The 25,204-nt window shown below is 36.6% G+C and overlaps 3 protein-coding genes across 5 annotated transcripts in view; 1 reads left to right on the top strand and 2 right to left on the bottom strand.

The window, feature by feature from the left end:
* pcgf5b (polycomb group ring finger 5b) overlaps positions 1–12,821 on the bottom strand; it is a 33,886-nt gene extending 21,065 nt beyond the window's left edge. The window contains exons 1-6 of the mRNA XM_056253089.1: positions 12,663–12,821; positions 9,428–9,696; positions 6,575–6,671; positions 6,132–6,187; positions 5,922–5,981; positions 3,375–3,520 (exon numbers count right to left, since the gene is read on the bottom strand). Coding sequence (XP_056109064.1) covers positions 3,375–3,520; positions 5,922–5,981; positions 6,132–6,187; positions 6,575–6,671; positions 9,428–9,539 — 471 coding nt within the window. The 5' untranslated portion in view covers positions 9,540–9,696; positions 12,663–12,821. The remainder of the gene's footprint in view (positions 1–3,374; positions 3,521–5,921; positions 5,982–6,131; positions 6,188–6,574; positions 6,672–9,427; positions 9,697–12,662) is intronic.
* A 4,722-nt stretch (positions 12,822–17,543) lies between these two features.
* On the top strand, positions 17,544–21,111 carry ankrd1b (ankyrin repeat domain 1b (cardiac muscle)). Of its 2 annotated transcripts, XM_056253084.1 has the most exons (8): positions 17,544–17,645; positions 18,282–18,419; positions 18,692–18,799; positions 18,879–18,977; positions 19,857–19,955; positions 20,056–20,154; positions 20,239–20,337; positions 20,940–21,111. In XM_056253084.1, the coding sequence occupies exons 1-8, from the start codon at positions 17,619–17,621 to the stop codon at positions 21,024–21,026; spliced, it is 756 nt and encodes a 251-aa protein (XP_056109059.1). In that variant the 5' UTR covers positions 17,544–17,618; the 3' UTR covers positions 21,027–21,111. The 2 variants fall into 2 exon arrangements, with proteins under 2 accessions (XP_056109059.1, XP_056109060.1); XM_056253085.1 differs by lacking the exon at positions 19,857–19,955.
* Positions 21,112–21,145: 34 nt separating this feature from the next.
* rpp30 (ribonuclease P/MRP 30 subunit) lies at positions 21,146–25,120 on the bottom strand. Of its 2 annotated transcripts, XM_056253083.1 has the most exons (11): positions 24,933–25,119; positions 24,725–24,780; positions 24,588–24,644; positions 24,418–24,483; positions 24,260–24,328; positions 24,037–24,126; positions 23,565–23,681; positions 23,460–23,489; positions 23,330–23,367; positions 23,159–23,238; positions 21,146–21,648 (listed from the first exon to the last, which is right to left on the bottom strand). In XM_056253083.1, the coding sequence occupies exons 1-11, from the start codon at positions 25,012–25,014 to the stop codon at positions 21,536–21,538; spliced, it is 798 nt and encodes a 265-aa protein (XP_056109058.1). In that variant the 5' UTR covers positions 25,015–25,119; the 3' UTR covers positions 21,146–21,535. The 2 variants fall into 2 exon arrangements, with proteins under 2 accessions (XP_056109058.1, XP_056109056.1); XM_056253081.1 differs by lacking the exon at positions 21,146–21,648 and having other exon boundaries at positions 22,987–23,238; positions 24,933–25,120.
* Between the last annotated feature and the right edge of the window lie 84 nt (positions 25,121–25,204).

Below are 25,204 nucleotides of genomic sequence, written 5' to 3'. Positions count from 1 at the left end.
ATCTGATGAAGAAACTTCGTGTTGTTATGGCATTGATCGGGGGGCGTGCCGCGTGTGCGATGCATAGATCGCCTATTTACCATGTGAAAAGCTCTGGGGGCGTGGCGACCTCAGCACATTAAAGGTAATGAAGGGAGAACGAAAAAACTGTACCTCTCCTTGGTTTCAAACGGATTACATAAACTGGAAATATATATATTTTTAAAAATAAATTACTTCATTTAAAAGAAGAGAATTTCAGCTTCATAAAGATACATCTCTCATATCTCTGTGACAAGTATTGACAGAGTTACAGTTCATTTTTCGGACGCGTTTCAGAATGGACCTCACTGACAGAGAGAAGGCAAAACGCGCATCATGTTTATTTTTCTTTATTTGACGAAAAGCACAACACTTTGTTTTTATTGTGAGTACCCACAAAAAAATAGACACTTAACAGGATCTAATGATGTACAACACTTATATGTAAGATCAAAATCAACAGAGTAATTTGATTCTCTTTTGCACTGATAAGGAAAAAATCGAGCTCGTCGCGACGGCCGACCCCAGAGGGTTAAGTCTCTCCTCATTCTTTGTGCAAGGCTCCTCATAATGATATCACCTAATAGGGCCATTAGGGGAGGGTCTTTGTCTTTCTCAGGTGTCAAACCATCAATATTAATGGGTGGTTAACGCCTCCCCGCATAAAGCTTTCTTACACAAAACATGTCTTACAAATTTTAAATCAATATATTGTCTTATCTGAATGAGTAGTCAGGATAGTTTTCACATAGTTTTGGAGCAAATATTCTAGGTTATGTGATATTATTTCTTCACAAGACTTTTGAAAATTGTTAGTATGGGTTTCATGACCTTATTTCAGTGACAATGTTTTTTAGATTTTTCACAAACCACGCATAAACGTCATTATCTCAAAACTAAAAACTTTTACATACATGCTGCTGAAATATTACTGTAGCAGAGTTTGTGCTGAATACAGTGTAATCAGACTCTAGCCATGAAAATGTCACAAGTATCAGAAAAAAGCATAAATGTCAGAGCATGTCAGAACACCTCCAGGGCCCAGAAAACACCTCAGACCCCCGAGGGTTAAGGTCGCCTGGGACATGAGTGGCTCACAGTGACTTCAGTTGCTACTGACTCCACAGGAGGAGATGGTGGGCGAGTTGGGACATGCGACTAGAGCAGATACCACCATGGCGATTTACATACGCCACCATTGCCACATTGTCCATTCGGATCAACACATGCTTGCCATGGATCAATAGCCGAAACCTTCTCAAGGCTAGCAGCATAGCCAACAACTCAAGGCCTCAAGGCAGTTGATGTGCCAGTGCAGTCGGGGACCTGTCCAGGTTCCTAAGGCTGCATGCCCGTTGCATTCAGCACACCAGCCTGTCTTGAAAGAGTCTATTCTGACGACAACACGTCTGGACACTTATTCTAAGTGAACTCCCACCCGTAGTAACGCAAGGTTTGTCCAAGGACTTAAGGTACGGCGACAGATCGACGTGATGGTCACTCGATGTGTGCATCTCGTGACTCGAGCATGAAGCCAATGCTGAAGTGGTTTCATATGCATCAACCCAAGTGGCGTTACTGCGACTGAGGATGTCATATGCCACAGGAGCCTCTGAAAATATTTCAGTGGTACCGCTGTCTTGCACTTGAACAGGTTTAAGCAGTTCAGTACTGACCGAGCATAGTCTTGTTAGAGATGTGCTAATTTCGCCGAATGCAGTTCCTGCAACAATCCTGGCTCAGAACTACCCTCATGCAAATCTTTTAGTGCCCAGCAGTACTGCAAGGCTCCGCCGTTAGAGACGGAGTTAACTTGCATGCCATAGAAGAGAGTCTGGGACGATTCTGCCAGGTTGACAGTTAATCCTAATCTGGAGCCCTGAATAATAAATTAGGCTCGCCATAGGACGAACCGCCTAACCTAATCCATGAGCTCAACTAGGAGAGATGAGCGTGCTGAGGAATAGAAGGTCCGTGGGGACACACCCGGCAGAAATGCATCCATTGGTACCCTCAGATCACACGAAGTGCTCGCTGCCGAGGCCTCGTACCTGGAGGTAGAAGGACCAGGACGCAGTGAGAGCATGAACCATCCACAAAAGCTGCTCCAGCATGGGCATGCAGCAGCGATAGGGCTGTTTTAATGGAGACAAGTGTCGACCACATCCAGAAATACACAAATGCGAAAAAGCATCTTTAAAAAGACATTTTTGTCCACATTTACTCTTTTAGAGAAAATTTCTGTTTTATGGAAAAATTCTCTTGCTAGAGAATCTTTTTTGGAAATGTCTCTTTTTAGTTGCTCGTTGAAGCACCCAGGCGAACTTTTTTGCACTAAACTGTGTGTGTGGAAGAGAGAATCGCTGAAATGCGCCATACAGAAATACAACGAAGCTTTTAGGCAGAGGTGAGTGGAGAGAGAATCACAGATACATCTTCTCAGCTCCGAAAAATAAATCTGAATGAGTGGAGCACGCCAGCCTCCTTTTATACCCGTATAGCCCTCCAGGGGAGTGGCTGGCAAGCAAATTCCCCTCACCAATTCTCATTGGCCTTTTCTGAAGTATCAGAGGTGTTTGGGGCTCCCAAGTGCAACCCCTAGTGTTAGTCTCGACGTCAACGTCAAAGTGGCTGACAGATAGGGAACAGTTATTTTAAACTGTAATTATATTACACAATATTACTGTTTTTACTATATTTTTGATTAAATACAAGTGGCCTTGGTGAGCATAAAAGACTTATTTCAAAAACACAATATATATAAATATATATATATATATACTGTATATATATATATAATATATATATATGTGAAATAAAGCTTAATGTAGTTGCAGAGAAAAAACATGAGACTATATGAGACATCACGTTAAGAAAGAAAGAAAGAAAGAAAGAAAGAAAGAAAGAAAGAAAGAAAGAAAGAGAAAGAAAGAAAGAGAGAAAGAAAGAAAGAAAGAAAGAAAGAAAGAAAGAAAGAAAGAAAGAAAGAAAGAAAGAAAGAAAGAAAGAAAGAAAGAAAGAAAGAAAGAAAGAAAGAAAGAAAAAAAAACACGTTATTAGCAAGCAGGGAGATAATGGTAAATTGGAAGCTGATAGAAAGGATTGAGCCTTGGAGTCACACTGATTGATACCAGGCTTTAGTAAAGACTGAGGATCAGTCTCATCTTTAATCTTAAAATGTCAAACACAGGGATCTTGTGGGGAAATCTGATCCCGGTTCACCTTTCCCTTATAAGGGATGAGGGGGCAAGACCAATGCATAGAGAAGATAAAGGAAGCATAAGACATGGAGTGGCACCCAGAAATGCTGACAGGGGGAGGATAGTTATATCGCAAAATTCAAGATGGCTAACCTTAACAATGTTCTCTCCTATCTGCCCATTGTTACGCAAGCAGTCCAGACAGATGGCTATCTGAGTATCACTCCTGTGGTAGTCCCCATCACCTTTATCATCATCCTCTTCATCTACTCGGGCCTTCTTGCATATAGGGCCATCCTCTGGAAAAAGACAAAACAGTGGTGCTCATGCTAAAGGATTGCCATTTAAATCATTTAATGAAGGTTATGAACTGTTGTTTTATCTACTTTTCACAAATATGTTCTCTTAAATACCTGTACTGTTGCTTTTTTATTGAATTAAATTGAGCTAATGATACTATTGTCTTTTATAGAGCTGCTTTACAGCTGAAATTTAATTTGTTTCATAATTGATGCATTTTTCAACATCAGCACTGTTATTTTCTTTTTTATTACTGTGAAGCTGTTTTGAAACAATCTGTATTGTATAAAGCTCTATATAAATACATTATTTTAAATTTATTTACTTTTTTTACTCCCAAATATTGTTAAAATACAAAATCCCTGTATCCACCAATATACACATCTTATTGAAGATTTCCTTGAGAAAAAACTCAACAGACTTCATATGGATTTCTTGCAAAAATTTCATTTAAAAAAAGTGCTACATTATGTGCTTCTTCGACAATGTGGGGCACAAAAGCAAAACATTTCAGACAAAGCTGAATAGATATGCTAATCCAAAGCAGCATCTGCATCTTTTCTCAGATTTTCTTTTATATGAGATAGATAATATTCAAAACAATGTTCTTGGGGAAATTATAAATGTGGTAATTATCTCATCATTAAGAACTATTTGCAGCTGCAAACACTTACAAGTTACCTTGGAGACTCCAACTATTATTAAAATGTCCTTCATTTTGGCTCATACAGAGCACAAGGACTGTAGATTATTGTCGAATTTTCAGCAGCCATTACTCCAGTCAGTGTCACATGCTCCTTAAAAAATTATTGTAATGTGCTGATTTGGTGCTAAAGAAACATTTCTTACTAATGTTGAAAACAAAATGTATAATTAAATTAACAATTTTGTGGAAAGCAAAACTGTTTTTAACATAGCTAACAATTAGAAGCATTGTTAATAATTGAGAACCAATAATGATTGATAATAAATAAAAAAATATTAGAATAATTTCTGAAGGATTATGTGGCACTGAAGACTGCACTGAAGTAATGGCTTCTGAAAATTCAGCTTTGCCATGAATAAATTACATTCTAAAATAAATTAAAATAAAAAAACTGTTATTATTTTAAATAATAATAAATAAATAAATAAATAAATGCAGCCTTGGTAAGCATAGTGATGGTAGTGTAAATAACTAAACAGTTACTCATATCTTTGAGCGCAATTAAACAGTCTGAATGTGTCTAAATTTGACAGTACATACAGTATGTCACACTTTCTGCAACGTCATATAACCATTAAGGTCTAACAGTTTAAAATTTTCTGTGCTCATCTTTAAAGTTGTAACTGTATAAAATAGCAGTACAGAGCGATTCTGTGGTTCCCTCTGGAGTCAAAGAAGCAGAGAGAGAGACATAGATTGAGGACACCTATACTGATGACTCACATCATTCTACCACCTGTGAGTGTAGGGATAGGGAACAAAAGTTATACCAAAAGTCTGATGAAAGAAGTTTAAATGCTGAATACAGCAAAGTAGCCTGTACCATGAGGTCACATTGGACTGATTCATAGCTATGAGAACCTAATGTGTTGGATTAAAGGGATAGTTCAGCCAAAAATGAAACTTTTGGAAAACATTTACTGACCCTCATGCTGTTTCAAATCCATAACACTTTCTTTCTTCTGCAAACCACAAAAGATGTTATGCAGACTTTTCACGCTGCTCTTTTCCATACAATGAAAATGAAGTGGCCAGGAGCTGTTAAGCTCCTAAAAACGACAATATGCAGCATAAATGTACCATAAAACTAGTCCATACAACTTGTGTGCTGTATTCTAAGGCTGCAACACAAAATCGTATACTTTCCTACTGCATAGTAGGCGAAAAATAGTTTGTGAATTAAGTAGTATATTAGAATTTACAGTATTCATAAAACAGTAGGCAAAAGGTTCCCAGGGGAACTACTACTATCTGCAAAATTTTGAAGTGCGCATCCAATGCATACTTTTGACAATCCCATGAGGCCATGGGAGAGGATTTGTGAATGACAGTGAAGTGACACAACTGACGCTGGTAGGTCACATGGCAATGACAAGACAATATGTGATTTCTGATGCAGCCTAAGTCATCTGAAGTCGTACAAATTCTATTTGGGCTATTTAATGGTGCTTTTTGTCCTTTTCAGAGCTTGACATCTCATTGTCACCATTCACTTTCATTGTATGAAACATCAGTGTCAACATTCTGCTAAAATTCTCTCACATTTCATTCAGGTCTGGAATGACAACAGAGTGTGAATGAATGACAACAAATGAATGAAAGAAAAAATTCAGATGAATTATCCCTTTAAAATAGAGAAGCTCTGTGGTAACATGGCTATCAGGTGAGTGCAGATAATTTGTGAGTCATTTTACCATTAGAATTTTCTTTCGATTTGTTTCTTCTCCAAAATTCAACCTCTTGCTGCTGTTCCTCTGGAAGGAAAATGAAAGGCAGGGAAAAGGTTAAATAAATGCCAGTTGATATTTGGTATTTGTTATATATATATATATATATATATATATATATATATATATATATATATAACACACAAGTTACTTAAAATGGCTCAGTAAAATACATACTTTCTCTAAGACCGGGCACAAGTTTGAATATGACTTCTTCAAGAGTGTTGTCCAGCCTTTGGAGAAAAGAAATGTGAGCTACCAGAACACATGATGACAGCCATATTTTCCCTGTCCCATCTGTTAGCAAGTTCAGGCTAATGCTGCTCTAGATCTTGTTATCATGTTATCATTCTGTCTGGTGTTGAGGTGGAGATGCATCACTGGTGTGGAAAGGCAATCCTGCGTTGGGTCATTCTCACAGCTGACACTCTAGCTTCAGAACAATCCGGCTGTTGCCTAGAATGCCTCCCAACCAGGATGTGAAATCAAGTAGATTAATCTGATTAAACCTTATCATGGTTTGTATTGTGGTGTGATCTACAATCTACAGACCACTTGAAACAGATTTTCTGAAGAGGTTTTGTCTTAGTAGCAGCATATTATGGATCAGTGTGGTTTACCTTAACATCTCCAAGGGATTCGTTTCATGAACCTGGATACCACATTTTGGGCAATCATTGCTGTCCTCAAAATGCTGGACTATACAGCTTTTGCAAACTATTCAGAAACAAGAAAACAGAAGAAATGATTCTTAAAAAACTGAATGCACAAATAATGTTACCTGTTTAATGAACATTTAAAACGAGTCAAAATAAAATTAAAGCAGCTGTAGCCTATCTGTGCAGTGAACATAATGATGGGCTCTAAACACACTCTATGTCTTCCATGGTGGTATTTGTGGTTTCTAGGATTTTATCCCACAATCTCTTGCATCCCCTTTTACATTTCACAATTGAAATTCTGCACGTTGTTCATAAGTACATATACCTAACTTTTTTATGGATGTAATAAAGTGTGACCAAAAACACCAATCACATTCCACCAGCAACGAACATACCTTATTTCTCTGTGATAGTCACTGGGGGATAGTCACTGCCCACACTGATATTGATACAAGACACAATCAGGTCATCACTGTGTGGAATTATTGGTTGGGTACAGGGCTAAAATATAGTGCATAGTCCAAACAAATGCATAGCGCATTCAAAATATGGAATTCTTGTTATGGCATTAATGAACATTATATAAAAGAAAAAAATAAATAAAGCAGAAATCAGAAACGGACTCAATCAAGAATATTATATAGTGAAAATATTATGAGTGAAAATAGCTTATGCATTGAGGAGAATAACGGTGGTCATGGTGACTGATCAACAGATGACTGTGACGGTCATGGATTTTAAAAGAGTGGGAATATTCACATCTAGTGTGCTTGTTACTTGGGCGATGCAAGGAAGAGGAGAGACTGAATCCAAATGCAAGCAGAAATTTAATAAAACAAAAGATAACACAAAATGAGGCCTAAATCAAAACCAGGAACATGAAACATGATTCAAAAAGCACTGAAACACAGGGGTATATACAGTATATACACAGTACCGAGCAGGGAACACCTGAGACTGATTCATCTCTTAAGAAGCAAACAAGGGCTGCGTTCCACTCAACTTTTAGACACGCACTTGTGAACTTCCCTAAGCACTTCCCCTCGGGGGAATCCCTGCCATGATTTTGAAGTGTGTTCCACTTCGTGAAGTGGATGAGGGAGGTTTATATGGACAGGCCCTCGTCCCCTCGATTTTGACAGAGTCTACTCCGATGTACACTTCAAGCGGCTCTATATTTCTATATCCACAATTCAGCTTGATTGTGACGTCACAGCAGATCGCGCTTAACTGTGTGATTAAGCGTATGATATATAAATTATTTTGAGAATTAATCGCATAATATATTAATTATGTTGAGATTTAATTGCATAATACTTGTAGCTGCCCTATGTTCACTGTCAAAGTTTATACTATCGATGTTTTTTTTATTTGTGTAATTTTGTTTTTCTCCAACAGCTCATATACCTATAGGATTTTATATATTTTTTCCAAAAACTTATATGCATATAGAATGGTGCATAAAACAAATTCATAGGTAAAAAAGGGGATTAAATAATAAATCAGCTCTATAGTGAATTCCAAGTGATCAAGGGTTTAGTGCTTTCCATTTAAACCTTATGCACGAGTTCCGCCAGTAGTGGGCACTCGTGCAACGTAAGCAATGATCGTGACAGTGCTGTGCAAATATGATGCAAAAAAGGAAAGTAGGTCCTTTACACCTGACAATTAAATGACAATTAATTAACACTAAATCCTGATTTTCACATACTCTCTGTGGAAATTCATAGGTGCCTAATCAAGCATTATGAAATTAAATGTCCCTAATCAAATAATATTGAACATTAACAATAGCAGTTGTGTGATTTATTAGCCTAAAACACATAGAACAAACGCTGTGTTGTATGTATTAGCGTGATAGGTAATACAGTAGAGTTTAATTGGACACAGCTTTATCAGATATATGACAATAAATCATATGGAAAATGCTTTCTTCCTCATTCTGTAAGCCTAACAATGCTTGTGTATCTGCATTTTATTATTATTATTATTATTTCATTATTTGCATTTAGCGCTGCTTTTATCACCCGCTGTCCATCAAGCAATCAGAACCGACCATTTTGGGGTCAGGGCCCATTAATTGAGAAATCACGAATAAACATTTCACTAAACTCTCACAAAAGCCCTATTCGCACTGGATTAGTATTACCTGGAGATCTCTAGTCGTTTGTAATAATTGCGGAGGTTGTCTGTGATCTTAATCCCGTGCGAATCAACCATATCTGTAATTCGTAAAGTAAAAATTTTCCCGCAAATGACCTGCCATATTTCGCCGAACACTGAGGTCCTATGATAATATTAGTCCCGTGCGAATCGGCATCTCAGTGATTTGGCGGGGTCAGATATATAATTTTTTTCAAGGTATTTGTTTCCTGTGCGGCTTTTTATCCATCTTTCGCGAAGAATGGAGGCTGTGTTGGAGTGTTTTGATAGTATTTTGGGTGCTGGGTCATATCGCTATACCTACACCATACAACTATACAATTTGCAGAAAGAGAAAGTTGAAAACCATCAGAAGAGCAAAAATAATGATTAGATGGAGATGGATGACATGTATAGCAGCATGCGGTAAAGAACATTCTTCAGTTTATGATATATCATATAGCTAGACTAGACCTATAATGACAAGACATTTCCAAGCAATAGCCTATTGACATCATGTCCGGGAGAAGTCAGTAAAATCACAGGCTTCACTTATCCCATGCGAATGCGCCACACGAAATTCAGATGTGGGTGGTCAATTTCTAAATCACACGAGGTCCCTATAATACTTATCCAATGTGAATAGGGCTAAAGACTGTAGGTACTCACAGGTGTGCAGGCACTCTGTCACAGTGGTTGGCTTGATCAGGTACCCTTTACAGACATAACAGGTGATGAAATGGTTGAAGTCCTTCACCAGGTGATTTCTATGTGATGTCATTGTCAAGTTACCAAAGTGGGGATGGAGGGAAAACAGATGGTGTAAGGATGAAGGTAGAAGGAAGATTTAACCACTCCGTGGCTCAACTGCTGAAGGGCCCCTGGCCTTCTCGTCCTTCATGACATCAAGGGTAATTAAACATGCCTTTTAGACAGACCTGTGGATGTGGATTCAACAATTAGACTTTGAAACAAAAATGTGATATCTTTTTTAAAATACTTTTTTTTTTTTTTTTTTTTTACTTTTATTGCTTTGGAACATTATATCTTTATGTGCAACATTTTAGTTTGTTAAAGGTGAATTCAGTAAGGCTGAATCCAAAAGTCGCAAACTCTCTGAGTAGGAACTTCTTTTGAAAAAGCCCTTATTTTGTGACTGTGAAAAGTATATGAATTTGCATAGTAGGCCTATAAATGTAATCCGGATGTACTAGCCTACATTCATCATGTTGTCGTTTTTATAGTCATGTGATCTAACAGCGTCAGTTGCATCACTTCGCTGCCATTCACAAATCCTCTTCTGTGGCCTCATGGGACAGTAAAGTGTCCATTATATTCAGAATCTGGAAGTAGGAAGTCATCCAAGGTACTTTTCACCTACTGTTTTATGAATTATGTGAATTCTGAAATACTACTCTTTTCACATACTGTTTTTTACTATGTTTTGTATGTAGTAGGGCAGTATGTGATTTTGGGTGGATTGATTTCATAGACAGTATAAGAAGTGGACAGAGCCATCTCATTGGAACTCAGTTGAGACAGTTGAAGCCCATTTTTAGCGATTTTTGAGCACTTCCATTCCTGACGCGCAGACTCAAACCGACTCAAACTAAGCTTGATGACGTGAGCAACCTGTCTGACAGACGTAAATCTTCTAGTAGCTGTGACGTAAATCTTCTAGTAGCTGTGCGTGAAAATTGCCAACGTTAAAGTCCCCGTGAACCGGAAGTTGCAAACGACTTTTCTCCAGTGTTGTGACGTATTTCCGAGAGAAACGGAATACTAAATGAGGCAAAATAGTGGGCCTGGCTTTTTTTCCACCTAGCACCTGATTGGATCTAGAAAAGTAGGTGTTTTCATTTAGCCTGTCTACTGTCAGTTGGAGGGGCGTGGTTACGGATGTTAAGCAGACACCCAAACCGTAAAGCCTACGTCATCGGGCAAGGTCCTCCAATGCAGAGGGGAGGGGCATTTTCAAAATTTGATTAAAGATTACGAAGCCAAAAAAATTTTTTGTGTGGATTGACTTGCATGGATGAATTGTTCACCACAAAACGATCAATTTAGGCAAACAAAGTAAGTATGGTCAATTTTGATTTCATGGGGACTTTAATCTTGCAGAGACGGGGAACTTGAGCAAAGAGTTCTTTGGCGTGAGTGAGCAGGAGTAAGTATTCCGTTGCTTTTATGGACTCATTATCTATGGGCTTCTCCCTTGACGGGACGTCCCCCCGATTGCCTGCGAGCTTCTCCTCCTGTCTGTACGGTAATTTCTGTACAGCGCGACAGAGAGTCGAGTGGTTATGACGCAATTGTTAGCCTATTTTTACAAAAACTGTTTCTACGGGGCCATAATGTAACATAGAAGGTAATGGAGCCCTTTATACATTGTCGTGTTTCTTTAGAAATAAATAATGGACAAATGGAGTCTTTAAACGCCTCATATGTAAAGTTATTTGCTGTCAAAGTGACGCCAAAATGAATGGGAGTCAATGGAAATGCTAACGCAAGTGAAGTTCTGCTACAAGATGGCGGCACCCGGCCGGCTTCAACTTCCGGTCGATGGATTACCCCCTTGATTGATTTACACTCACTCTTATTTATGCCAAAAGTACCAGTGGTTTTGGATTTTGTACTGACACCTACTGGCCTACTGAAGTATGTTTACTAACTGCACACAGAAGCTTTCCATCTATTTTTTTTCTGTCTTATACTACTACTACTCCTCCTAGGCTACAACACATTAATATAATGGACATTCCCCAATTCACTTCTATATTTTCCTATGGTTCATCCTTGATCGGTAGTGTGAGAGCTGCTTGCTTGGACATTTATTTTTCTACTCTTACTCATTGTGTTTAGGCCGGTTCATCGCACATATACTGATCCATACCACCTCTCTGGACTGTCTCTGCCTTCATTAAGTTGTTAAGTAGGCCTATCTATATTGTGTTTGTTGTTATATTGTCTGGTTTGCATGTTTTTATTAGACACTCTTTTATCTTTATGCTTTGCACTGACTAAAACCGCAATATAAAGTTAATATATGATTAATTATTATCCATAATTCTGAGTGCAACTTTTAATGTTTGAGAAACTGAATGGCTTACATTTTGAGCAGTCTACAGGTGCATCATCACACATGCGAATCAAGCCCCGCCTACTGCTTCAAAACGAAACCATCGGGTTAAACTCAAAGTACAGAGGGGCTTCAAAAAATGCATTAAATAAAAGTCTAACTGCGTTTACAAAAAGTCGTGTATAAAGTGGGGAACTCGTGTTATTTTGTAATAATAGCCATCAACCGACACAAAATGTGGGCCTGTGAACGTTGTATTTTGTCCTATTCGTTTGACGCCCCATATATTATGTTGGGATCAGACATATGAAAGGTTTTGACAAAAAGATTCAATACGGGTTTGTCATATAGCCTATAGGCTACTCCAAAATTAATCCCCAGTTAATCCTCATTAGCTACGTCGCTTCTCATGACATCTTCACGACAGTAAGTGTTTTTTTAAAGTCTACTGTCAACAACTAGTCGGTTTATCCTCACTTGGCCACCGTCAGTGTCATTCTCTGCGTCATCTTCCTGTAAAAACCCTGCGCTGCGTTACGTCGATAACGAATAATGAGCGATCAGTGCTGCACTCGTTTTAACTTGCTGCCATTTGTACAAGTGTCACTTTCCGCAAGCGAGAGGCGAGCGTATTTATTATCGCTCACCAGTGCGCACTAAATAACCAACTCTACCCTGACAACTAGTATCCTACAGAGACACAGACATGCTGACGAACTTGATATATGACACGAGACCGCATTCATCCCACCCGAAACTTTACGATGAAGGGAGAGCGTGAAAACGACACGCAGCTGCAGTCAGACAGTAGCGACCATCTCTTACCTTCTATGATGGGTCCATGTCGATGATGCGCATTGATTTTTACAAACAGGCTTGACCGAATTTGGGCTATTGAAAGTGATGGTTGTAGTAGCGGCACGGAATACGGAACTGCTTTCATTTGAGATGTTATGGGGAAGGGGGCGGAGGACTTTCCAGTTCTTGTTTACGCATTGCTGTTTTATTCATTCCATGGGAGATTGTCTCTGATTGGACACAAGCTAGGGCGCAGCCAATTACCAGCTAGTACAGTAACAGTTTAGAAAACTTTAGAACCAGTTTATCAATGAAGACAGACATGTGGCAGCCTTGTCAAGCTGGTGGATTCGTTATTACTGCATTACTAAGACCTGTACAAGGCGCTACCTGCTATTATAACAAGGCAGGTACCTGCCAGTTCATGTAAGACTGGTTTGCATTTGCTAATAAGGAGAGGCATAAGAAATGTTTTGACATGTCCTCCTCAACCCCCCTAAATTTCCCTTTATTTATTTTTCACAGCATCACATGAATGAAGAAAGATATTTTAGGTAAACATATGGGATGAGTAAAACAAATTTAAACTCTCACAAAACAAAAATAGGCTATACAAATTAGTGTTCAGTGTGCACATCACTGCATGCTCAGATGTTACATTTGTGTGACAACAAGGAACTATCACCGAAAGAACTCATCGAAATGTGGCTGTTGTAAAATTCCTACAGCTGATGGCAATAGAAAATATTGCACAAGAAAGGCAAGAAGCACTTCACTGCATAAAAAAGTGGACTCTGATCATAATGGAACTGCAAATGTGAAGATGAATTTAATTCCTAAATTAACACTATATGACAATTAGGACTGCATGTAAAATGCACTGAGAATAACTATTTTAAAACTATGATGAGCAGGATTTACACAGTGGAGAGTCCTTAATAAATAGGTATGACAATGAATAATCATCTACGATCTATTCCACTTAATTAAACATATTTAATGCAAACTTATTTTTAAAATCCTAACTCCTAATCGTAATGACGGACCCGGACCTGGAAAATTAAGTAAACTATGTAAATTTTACTTAATTAAGTAAAATTAAGTAAACAAGCTGTAAAAAAGTTTTCAAGAAACTGTGCATAACTGTTCTGTTCTTTCTAACTACAACTTGTTGGCAGACTGGTGTAGAGAAAGTTCTCTGAATCCCTCTCTCATTAGGAGGCATACCACACATTCCAGTCCCACTGCTGTCTGCTCAATCAGCACCTCACAACAGTCACACTGTGAAAACACAATTACAACCATCAGACAGCACTAATACGTACATATCTGTTGCATGAAAGACTTGGCCTATACCTGAGAAATCTAAAGCACACTATAAAATGCAGAAATGATCGTCTTACTTTACAGTATATTGTATAGAAGAACACTTTTCGAGTACAAAAGAGGACCTGAAAATGAATGAATGAATGAATGAATGTAACTGGGTTGAATGCAAAAATGTGACACTGGTAAATATGAATCTCAAGTCAATATATTGTCTAAATTTTGAGATTGTGGTATAATTTTAATTGCTGAAACTGGGAAAGGCCAAAAACACAATTTTAAGGGAGCAAATGAGAATGTCTCAAACTGATTAAATGCATCAAGTCCACTCACATTTGGTCTTCCTCTTACTCTTAGGTGTGATACACACTTTTCCTTTATGGGGGCATACTTGGATTTCACAAGGATATAATAAATGCATTATTAAAAATAAACATAAACAATATAAATGTAACTATTCAATATTTATTGCGTGAAAATTATTTAATTTGCACAAATTGTAAATTACAACTGTCTGGTGTCTTTTCCGCCGCAAGCAACAATTTAGCATGCTTTTAAGTTTTTTTTAAAAGGTTCATGTACTTGTTTACAGTGTTTTTAAAGACAAAGAAAAATATTGAAATATTTTTATTCTGTCATTTCTAGTCAAGATCTAATTTTCTTTCAAATTATACAAAAAGTGAATATTATTTAATGCAAAACAATTATTTAATTGTATTTACAGTATAGAATACTAGCTATGAAATTAGCCACAGAAATTGTTAAACAATACATAATGAAATTGATGTAATGAAAACATATCAAAATTGTCCTGTTATGTCCACTATTGGAGATAATTATCAGATACATTAAATAAGCTAGCAAGAGTGTGAAATAATATTTTCACCTGTTTATGAACAGGATCATCTATATTCACAAGCTGCAGTCTCTGTGGTCCCCGCTCTCCTGCCTTCAAGGGTCTCAGGTGTTTAATGCAAGAGGTTCATGACCTGTTGCTCTGCCAATTACTCAAATGCTCAACTGTAATATGACTGCTAAAAATGTCTGGCATCAACATTGAATAATATTTTATTTGACATTAAGCATCACTTAATGTGATGAAAGATTTGAAAACATGCCTTGCATACAGTAACTCTAATGTATAAACATGTATCAGCATAAGGTTCATATTTCATATTCCATATTAATATTGCTCAAGGTATGCTGTACCAGAGCTGGGTGGTGACAAGTTCAACACACAAACGTGCCATAGTAGATAAATCAATCAGAGTGTGCACCTGACTGAAAACTCAAAGCATGAAGTTAATGTGATACATGCCTTCAGATTAGAGGAACACTAATTTTTTTTTTTTTTTTTTTTTTAAAACATGTTTAGATATTTTTATGGAAATACAGTAAAAAACACTGTTTAAAATGAGAAAAGATTAAAAAAAAAAGATTAAAGATGACAATAAAATCACATGGTTTAAGAAAAAGTCTACAATGGTAATGTGCAAAGCCAAAGATGATTTTAAGTGGTCTCTTTACTGAAAAACTGTGTACAGCATTGCGTGTGCGTGTCAGACCTCAGGTCATTAAAGAGCAGGTAGAGGCTGTTACACGGTCCAGAAATGGTTGCTATAGGTATTCAGGCAACGTGCTAAGTTACAGATCATCTTTTACAAGCATTTTAATAACACGCTGAGAATGAGGACAGATAAAAAAAAACAAGACGGAAGCTTCACTTCACATATCAGATATCCTAGGCCTACTGACCTATGGCCTAAATACATCAACAAAATACATAGTGTAAATGTAGAAGTCTCATTTTTATCTGATTGGATTGATTCCCTTATCAATGAAACTTCATCTCGATTTCAACTTTTTTTATCTGCAAATGTTTTATCTGCAAAATTAACGTGTAAATATTTGAATGTACATAAAAAGATTCAACAACTGAGACTTAAACAGAACAAACTTCACAGATCTCTTCCACGTTTTTCTGAGTTATTGTATTGTAAACTTGATTGGCTACCACCTGTAAACATTTGGTGTCTTAAGGACTGTTCAACTGGTGAATAATTGTTAATGGTTCATTGAATAAGCATCAGAAACATTGCTTAAACCCTTCCCAATAAAGATCTGTGAAGTCCTGCCCTCAGGCCAGTAAAAACATCAGAGAAGAGATACATACCATTATTTTGATTAAAGATTATGAGGGCTCATGATTTAAAAAGAAAAACGATTTCCATGGATAAATCATTTATAATAGAAAAGATGTGCAATTTTCCATAAAAAATAAGAATCATCCATTTTGATTTCATTGTGATTTTAATGATACAGATACAGAAGCAGTGGTGAGAAAATTCAGTTCACAATTCACAGATGTTTGATTCGATTTAAAAGCGATGTTTGCAAATTCAAAATCTTTGATTTGATTCACAATAAAATTACAATTTTAACGTTTTTCGATTTGTGTATTTAAAAAAAGGTATTTATATGATTATTAAATTAACAACCCTCTAAATACATTGTAGTGTTTTTGAAAAAAATTGTTATTTTATACATACATATGTTAAATATATATATTTAATCAAATTTTCTCGCAAATTTTATGTAGACTCACATGTCAGCCCCCTGTTTGAAAGCCCTGCACCAATATTATAATTTTATATATCCAACTTGTTGAACTCTTGACACAGTTATTAAAGAAATACGTTAATCTTCCATTTGTATTTTTTTTCTGAGCTGCTATGAGCAACATTTCTGAGTTGCTGAATTGAACTGACACAGACTGTCTTTATTTCTTGATACAGTGCACTCTAAAGTTTAAATGGATAAATAAGACACCTGTGTCCAGACTCCAATGACAATATGTTGTACTCTTCATGATGCTGATGATACAAACAAATATTAGGTATTACGGAGGGATCTCTCTGTCTAACACCAGTGAAATATTCTGCTTGTTAAAATATATTATATGTAGCCTCCCACAGTGCTTATGAAAACTTTAAAAAAGGCACTCAATTAGACATGGTACAATGTCACTATATTCATTTTAACAGATAAATTCTTTAGATCTGCATCATTTCTCAGGTTTATAGACCATGTCCATGTGACAAGTCAACCATACATGTGACTCATTACTCTAAGTGATTCATGGGCAGCTCCATTTAAAATAGTCACAGGGTGTGACAATTTTACCTGCTCTCGTAACATGTAAGAGATGAAACCCAGAAGAAAATAGCCTCATAAATGAAGACAGCTCCCCTAATTTATGAGACAGTCAAAACTGATTATGATGTTATATTCATAACTTCATAAACATTCCCTGTCATCTTGTGTGTGTGTTATGTGAAATGGTGTTCTGTGACTTCAGCTCTGCGGACAACTGTAACTCATCCTTGGAGGCAAGGGGCTCTGGCGGCACCTCAAGTTCCCCTCAGGTTTAATTTCCAATACGTCAAATGTCTCCCAAAAGCATTTAACTTCTGAAAATGGTGGTTTTTCACCCTCAGCGCCACCCAAAATGTGACATCACAGTGACGAGGGACACCTTAGATGTGGGAGTCACTGAACAACAGGACCATCACCTCCTCCAACTGTCGCCACCACATATATAAGTGACTCTTGGCTCAGTTGCTATAGTTTTGACACAAGGAATTTTCAAGTAAAGTCATGGGAATCCTGCAGGTCGATGAACTGGTAGGCACTTCTAAATGTCTTTTTAAAAAGCATTGTTTTTTGTGTGCTTTTTATATAAAGTTTAATTTGATGCTTTTGGTACAAGATTCCAGTTTCTTTGCATCTCACATTCATCTCGGCTTCTAATAAATGCACTAACTTGGATGGGTTAAATGCAGAGGACAAATTTCGAATATGGGTTACCATGTCACATCATGTCACGTCACTTCACTACAGATAATACCAGGCCTACTTATATTATTCGAAAACAAACTCTTTTTCCAAACGGCTCAAACTGCTTGAGAAATCTGAAAGGAGATGGATTATATCTCTTTATATATTTGACCTCTTTTTTATCAACACTGCATTTTCTGTGTTTTATAATGGTTGTTTTAAAAAGGGATATTTCATCCAAAAATGATTGGTTCCAAACCATGACTTTCTTTCTTGCGTGGAACACAAAATAAGATATTTTTAAAATACAATTTGGTTACTAACATTAAATTATGCAAAATATGTTATTTTGTGCTCTGCAGAAGAAAGTAAGTCACACAGGTTTGGAATAATATAAGGATGAGTAAAATGATGACAGACTAGAAGTGATTTCTTTGGTTATCATTGTATAGGTTTTTTATTTTTATGCTACTTTTATTTTAGGTTACAGACATAACAAGTGAAAACAAAGAGCAGGACGATGTGGAACAAAAATATCCTTCTGAAGAATGCAAGATCTCTGTTGACCATCATCTGAAAAGCCATAATAATCTTCAGAGTGACAGTGAAGATGGTTTTAATGTAAGATATAAACATGCATTTGCATACCTCAGCAAGCATGTGATTAGAAGTGTATTTTATTTAGCATATGAAATGATTTTGCAGACTGACAACAGCACAAATGACCTCCAGGAGATTCTACAAGGGAGTCAGAAGATACAAATCAGTACACCAGTCTACAAAATAAAGTCTGAACAAGAGATAGTGGTAAACAATGGTCATTTTGCTTCAGAATAACCCTCATTAATAAGAGATTTCAATCCCTGAAATAATCATATCTAATTGTCTCACAGAATGATTTTGTTGATGAGGATGACTTCCTGAAGGCAGCACTGGATAACAAATTACCAATGATCAAGAGCTACCTTGCCAGAGGTGCGGACCCAGACGCATGTGATAATGTGAGTTTACCCAACACGACGAATAAAAGTCAACTGTTAGCATTAAAGGACTTAAACACAATACTGTTTTTTTTTCTAGTTCAACCGTACAGCTCTACACAGAGCTTGTTCACAAGGAAACGTGGAGATTGTGAACACGCTGCTAGAGGCCGGGGCTTCAATTGAAAATAAGGACAAGGTATACTGAATACTGTTTACATGTACTTTTTCTATGGATACAAACGCACATTTGTGCTTGATAAAAACGTGCAAGGTAAAGACAAGGAAAATATTTTAATACTGCTTAAAATCCATGTACCAAATTCTTAGAAATGTTTGTATTCATGTCAGTTTCATAATGGTATTGAAAAACTTTTGACCATTTTCAAGAAAAGTCTGATATAGTGTAATCAAGTAAAAAGTATGGCATGTTTTCTTGAAAACACATGAATTTGCATGTAACTTTTCACATAATTAATTTTTTTTTATAAATCTAATTTAAAAGTTATTGCATTAACAAGAACATAATACACTTACAGAGATTCACTCTGTATTAAACTGCTACATTCATAATAGTATCAGGGAAACAACAAAAAGAGGAAAACAACTATATAAGGGATAATTTGAAATTAGAAGATACAAAGAAATTAGCCTACCAAGAGAAAATGATTAAAGAAATTCTATATGTCCATTTCTTGCATCTTTTAGGGCCTCAATATAATACATTAGTTCAGTTTTAAATGAATTCATAAATATATTTTTGATCATCTTTGATCTTTATGTCATGGGGGTCAGGGGTTCTCACTATTATCTCACTTCGTTTTTTGCCCTGCACCTTGGTTGCACCAAATTTAGTTTTCTAAATTTTAAACAAAACTGACTGCTGCTTCTATAAATTCTTATATAAATATTTACTCTATTTTCATTAGGTCAGGTGTATGTGTTAATTGCTTTTCTTATTTATATATAATTAAAAAATGAGCAGCATGCCATTCCTCCATAGTACATCTATTGTGTGGATACAAATTTGGATAATATCAGTGGAACTTACTTCTTACTCTCATGGTTGTTTAAATAGCTTCTAGCAACTGAAGTTCACTGGGCTTGTCGTTGCGGCAGTTTGCCAGTGCTGGAAGAGCTACTTAATCATGGGGCAAAACTGGATTCCAGAGACAAGGTAGAAGTAGTTATTCAAACTGCAAATTTGTTTTAATGATAAAGCTGGTGTGGTCTGAGTCTGACATACTGTCTCTTTTGGTCACTCTTGGCGTCCTTAGCTTCGCAGCACTCCCCTTCATGTGGCAGTCAGGACAGGACAATATGAATGTGCTGAACATCTCATACACTGTGGCGCAGACGTCAACGCAAAAGACATAGTAAGAAATCAGGCAACACAGACTTCGAGTCAGAAAATGGTTAATTATCACTTTAATGGTCACTTAAATGTTATTCTGCATCAGGAGGGTGACACACCAATGCACGATGCTGTCAGGCTGAATCGTTTCCAACTGATCCAGCTTCTTCTGATGCACGGAGGAGACTTAAAACTCAAGAATTGTGTAAGAATTTTTAAATGTAATGTTTACTCTATATACTATTATCCTGTTGCTGATGTATTAGGATGCTGATACTGATATATGGTAATATAATTTACATAGGGTGTAGCCAATCAATGCATAGGTGTCTAAATTTAAAGGGATAGTTCACCCAAGAATGTAAATTCTGTCATGATTTACTCACCCTCATGTTGTTTTAAACCTGTATGAGTTTCTTTGTTCTGATGAACACAAAATATATTTTGAAGAATGGTAACCAAACAGTTAGCCATTGACTTCCAGTAGGAAAAAAAATACTATGGAAGTCAATGGCTACTGTCAACTGTCTGGTTACCAACATCCTTTAAAATATCTTCCTTTTAGTTCAACAGAAGAAAGTAATTCATACAGGTTTGGAACAACAAGGGTAAGGAAATCATGACAGAATTTTCATTTTTGGGTGAACTATCCCTTTAAGCTGTGTGCAGTGCCATCTTCTGATAATTATGTAAACTTATTCCTTTTGCTAGTGGGGAAAAAAGTTATCTAAAATAATTTTTAGTTGACATTTTTGTAGTCTTTTCACTATTGTTTGATCACACTTGTCATTGTTTTGTTTTCTTCAGGAGGGAAAGTCACCGATGGACAGTGTTTGTGAGTGGCAGAACGGAGCTAAAACTATCTTTGACAACTTTAAGGATGGTAAAAAATAGAAGCAATACTTGACCACCACAGCTACACTTTGGGCATAATATGCTCAAAACCTGCCTTTTTAGAATCAGATATTTAGGGAAGGTATATTATTGAGCTCTGCATGACAAACTTTTATAAGAGTTTTTGAAAGTGAAGCACAGTAACTTTTTATTGAAGTATAGATAAGGCAAAAAGGAATGAGAAACTTGGAAAACAGAACATAATGCTTCCTCTTTTCAAATGGAAATGCACTGCCTGAATTAGCTCTGTTGCTAAGATTAGATTAAACTTCATGCTAAGTTTTGATCTTGATTGATTTTTTTTTCTGAAAGTATTTAGTAAGACATGAACCATTTTGCTTGCAATTCTTCCAAAGGTTGGTGAAATAAATGTCATTTTTTCATGACTGCATTCCATTTTTAAGTAGATTGCAAGACTTTAAGGAACAGGGAAAAATATATATATCATTTTAAAATACTATAGTTATTATACATGAATACTTAAACTCCAGCTAGAATACTGATACTGGCTACACTAGTTCAATTTTGGCCTTTTTAGGTGCTGGAGTTTCCTCTTCTTGCTTCTCAGGAGTTTGTGGTTTCTTCATGGTGTGAACAACACCAAACGCAGTAGCTCTCGTCTCTGTTATAAAGGATCATGAAAATCACCTATGAACAACATTCTCATTATTTTCTAGGGGTGGAACGGTACACAGAAGTCACGGTTAGGTTCATACCTCGGTTCAGACATCACGGTTCGGTACGATTTTGGTACAATGGAGGGAAAAGCAAAACAAAAATGCAGAAGGCATTGTATTTTTTAAATAAGTTTTATTAATAAAGGCATAGAACCAGTTTATTTGTAGTGCACTGACAATAGTTTAATATAATTAGTTTATTAATTAAATTAATAAAAAGACAAAAATACATTGCGATATGTTTGGTAATTGTACCTGAATTAATTTTAAATTATTTTGCTATATTTCAGATCAATATATTTGTTTTCCTTAATTTTAATTAACATTATTAATTAACAATGTAACATTATTCTCATCTGAATTATAAATAATTGATTTCTGTATAAAATACCATTAAAAACACATTCGATTTTCTTTTTTAATCAATGTAGAATGTGTAAGATTAGTGCTCCGAGGACAAGAAATGAAAACCAATGCAATATGATGAATGTCCAAAAGATGGGACCCACAGACTGTTTTGAAATGGAGTTGGATAAATATGTTTTGCTTTTAAAACAGTGTGAGTGTGTGTGTGTGTGTGTGTGAGTGTGTGTGTGTGTGTGTGTGATTTTGGTTGGGTGACAGTTGTAGGGTACAGTTTGACAAGAGTTTACAGTGTGACAAAAGCACAATGTTTTGTTTTATTGCGAGTGTACACAAATATAAGTAAACACTTTGCCGGTTTAATGATCTGTATGAACAAAATGACGGAGTATGTTTTTTATGTTTCCACTGTTCGATCGCGCCCGCGCCGCGCCTCTCTCTCTCTCTCTCTCTCACACACACACACACACACACACACACACACACACACACACACACACAGAGTTCGATCACGCCCGCGCCTCTCTCTCTCTCTCGCGCACACACACTCCAGCATTGCAATCTTGACATCGCAGCCTGTTCATTATGCGGTCACACCAAACGCGAATAGAGCGTCAAATTCGCGTCTAGTTCGACGCTAGTCCAAAGCGAATAGGACGTGCGTATAAAGCCAACGTTTGAAGTGAACGTGCGTTCAGAGCTAAGCCGATGGTACAGATTATGTGTCCCTAAAGAACCCGCGTATCTAACAGTAGTTCCGCATTACATTAATTAATTTGCACACAAGTTTTATTTATTTTTATACCGTGTATTCTCCGTGTAAATTCGTGCACCGAACCGTGACGCCCGTACCGTTTCGGTTCAATACGAATACATGTACCGTTCCACCCCTACTATTTTCTCATAATTTTAAACAAATGTAATATCAAAAAGAAGACTGAAAGATCAATAAAAACCTCTCTTATGCCAACCAATATAAATGCATACTCTGCAAATCAAAGAGCAAACTAACTGGAAACAGGACCATGTGGCATAGATTTATGCCTTTACTGAAGAAATGGGAAATAGTTAGGCTCTTTCCTATCAATTTACCTCCATGCAGCAAGACAGATCGACAGTTAGTAGAAACGGCAGCTTTGGCGTCTCCATCAGACAGGCTGAACACAAGCCCCCTGAAATCTCAATGAAGGAACATACCAACATGCACACAGTGCCTTAAATGTACCATGACAACTTATTTATATACTAATTTAAAAAGGATACAAATTGGCAATGTCATATGGGCCTCTCAACTCAAGAGACTAAGAAAAAAAAAAGAACAACCGATGGAAACATCATACTGATACAATACAGTAATATTGAAATTATATATTAACAAAATACTTTTGTTTACCCTTTCTGCTCCACTGGACAGTATGATATTCTGTGGGGGGAAATGCAATTTCTGAATCTGCTTAACGTTTTATGGGCATTTGTGTGTAAAAAAAGGACAACATACTTTTCCTTTGCAGAGTTCCATGAGGACGAAGGCATTGGAAATGGTGTATCTTCTCATAATGTTGTCTCTGATGGCTGCTGCATAACAGATCTCAAAGAAAACCCCCCTGTCAATAGCCTGAAGTGATAAACAATATGACATCAGTGATGATACATAAATACACAAAAACGGCAATTCTCTTATTTATCAATGTTCATGATGTTTTAACTCCATATTGAAAGGTGAAATGTTAAAGATATAATGAAAGTATAAGAAAAGTGGCCCGAAAACACCATGAGAAAATATTATAAAAGGGGCTCATATAACTCAACATGAGGCAAGTACATTTATTTTAATCTTGGTGTGAAATATGTCCTCATATTCACATTGTTGTAATTTTGGTTATTTAACTACCAAATCAACTTTCAAATAAATGCCTTAGTGCTGCTTGAAATCACATGGTAGGTATGGCTATAAAATGCTATAAACTCACCCCATTAACCGGAGCCCTTTTAAAATGGAAAGGCTGCTTTTCAGTCACTGCAATGCAGATAATGTCGACATCAAAAGTCATGCAGGCTGCCTGGCTCAGATGAGGGAAAACATACAGACACTTTAACACACAACAACTGTTGGTTGTCATCAGAAATGTAAAGAAAATAACTAATACTAATTGGCCTAAACTGAAGCTAACTCAGAATTGCAATTTCACTTACATGAAAGAGTTTTTCTGTTTTGGGGTACACCGCCACAAGATCAAAGTTTTTGTATTCATTGGTTGGTCTCTGAAGAGAATAACAACAAGACAATACAAATCTCACCATTTGAATACTGTAACAAAAATGTTCTTGTTGTTTCCTCATTATACACTCACATAATGAGATGCATCAGAAGCCACAATGGTCAATCGATTCAGTACTTTGATAGGTGATGATTTCCCCTATGAAAAAAAAAAAAAAAAAAAGAAGCAGAGACTGTTCATTAACAGAATATTCATCACGGTTAATTATGCTCTGGAAACATGCTGAAGTAAATTAACGTTACCTGTACTATTGGGAATTTATCAAATATGTCGGACACACTCTGTGGCTTAGGAATTTCCTGTAATACAAGAAAATAATAGCATCATCACATGAAGTCCCTCAAAGTGTACAGATGAGAGTAACTTATTTATATCATACCGGTTTCTTCTGTTGTGGTTCAACCACATAGTTTATTGCGACTGTTGAGTAGCCAACTGAAATATAGATTAACGTTACAAGTTTATAACAGCAAGTGTTTCTCTAAAAGTACAGAAGATCTAGGCTTTTATTTACCCTGTTTTCAATAGTTAGATTTTCAATGGCGTTACAAAATACTATAACTAACGTTACTGTTAATGATACTTACGATGAGCAGCTGTCTCTATGATGCTTTTGAGTCTGTTCTTGTCATTACTGCTGATGATGTTTAAATCCATAAACACCGACATCTTTCTTCCACTGACACCGACCCGCAAGTTTTCACAAGCGCAAATTTATAGTTTATTTCTTATTACACACATCTAAACCCCACATGCACAAACACATTCGACTACACGCTGAAGCGTGAAGTGAACCACGTGAGTAAATGGAGCTTTGTGTGCTATGTAGTTCATATATGCCATTCCTTGCCTTAGTTTC

Source organism: Rhinichthys klamathensis, unplaced genomic scaffold, assembly GCF_029890125.1.
Source record: "Rhinichthys klamathensis goyatoka isolate OS25496 unplaced genomic scaffold, OSU_Roscu_1.1 h1tg000101l_1, whole genome shotgun sequence".
Taxonomy (NCBI): Eukaryota; Metazoa; Chordata; class Actinopteri; order Cypriniformes; family Leuciscidae; genus Rhinichthys; species Rhinichthys klamathensis.
This window is presented reverse-complemented; position numbering and strand designations above follow the sequence as displayed.

Bases quoted from the DNA above. Each gene is read 5' to 3' on its own strand.
- ankrd1b (XM_056253084.1), top strand. From the start codon at position 17,619: ATGGGAATCCTGCAGGTCGATGAACTG. The intron at 18,800-18,878 runs GTGAGTTTACCC...TTTTTTTTCTAG, and splicing joins ACCCAGACGCATGTGATAAT to TTCAACCGTACAGCTCTACA. The intron at 20,155-20,238 runs GTAAGAAATCAG...ATTCTGCATCAG, and splicing joins ACGTCAACGCAAAAGACATA to GAGGGTGACACACCAATGCA.
- rpp30 (XM_056253081.1), bottom strand. From the start codon at position 25,014: ATGTCGGTGTTTATGGATTTAAACATCATCAGCAGTAATGACAAGAAC. The intron at 24,329-24,417 runs GTGAGTGTATAA...TATTCTCTTCAG, and splicing joins CTTCTGATGCATCTCATTAT to AGACCAACCAATGAATACAA. The intron at 23,682-24,036 runs GTGAGTTTATAG...TTATCACTTCAG, and splicing joins AAAGGGCTCCGGTTAATGGG to GCTATTGACAGGGGGGTTTT.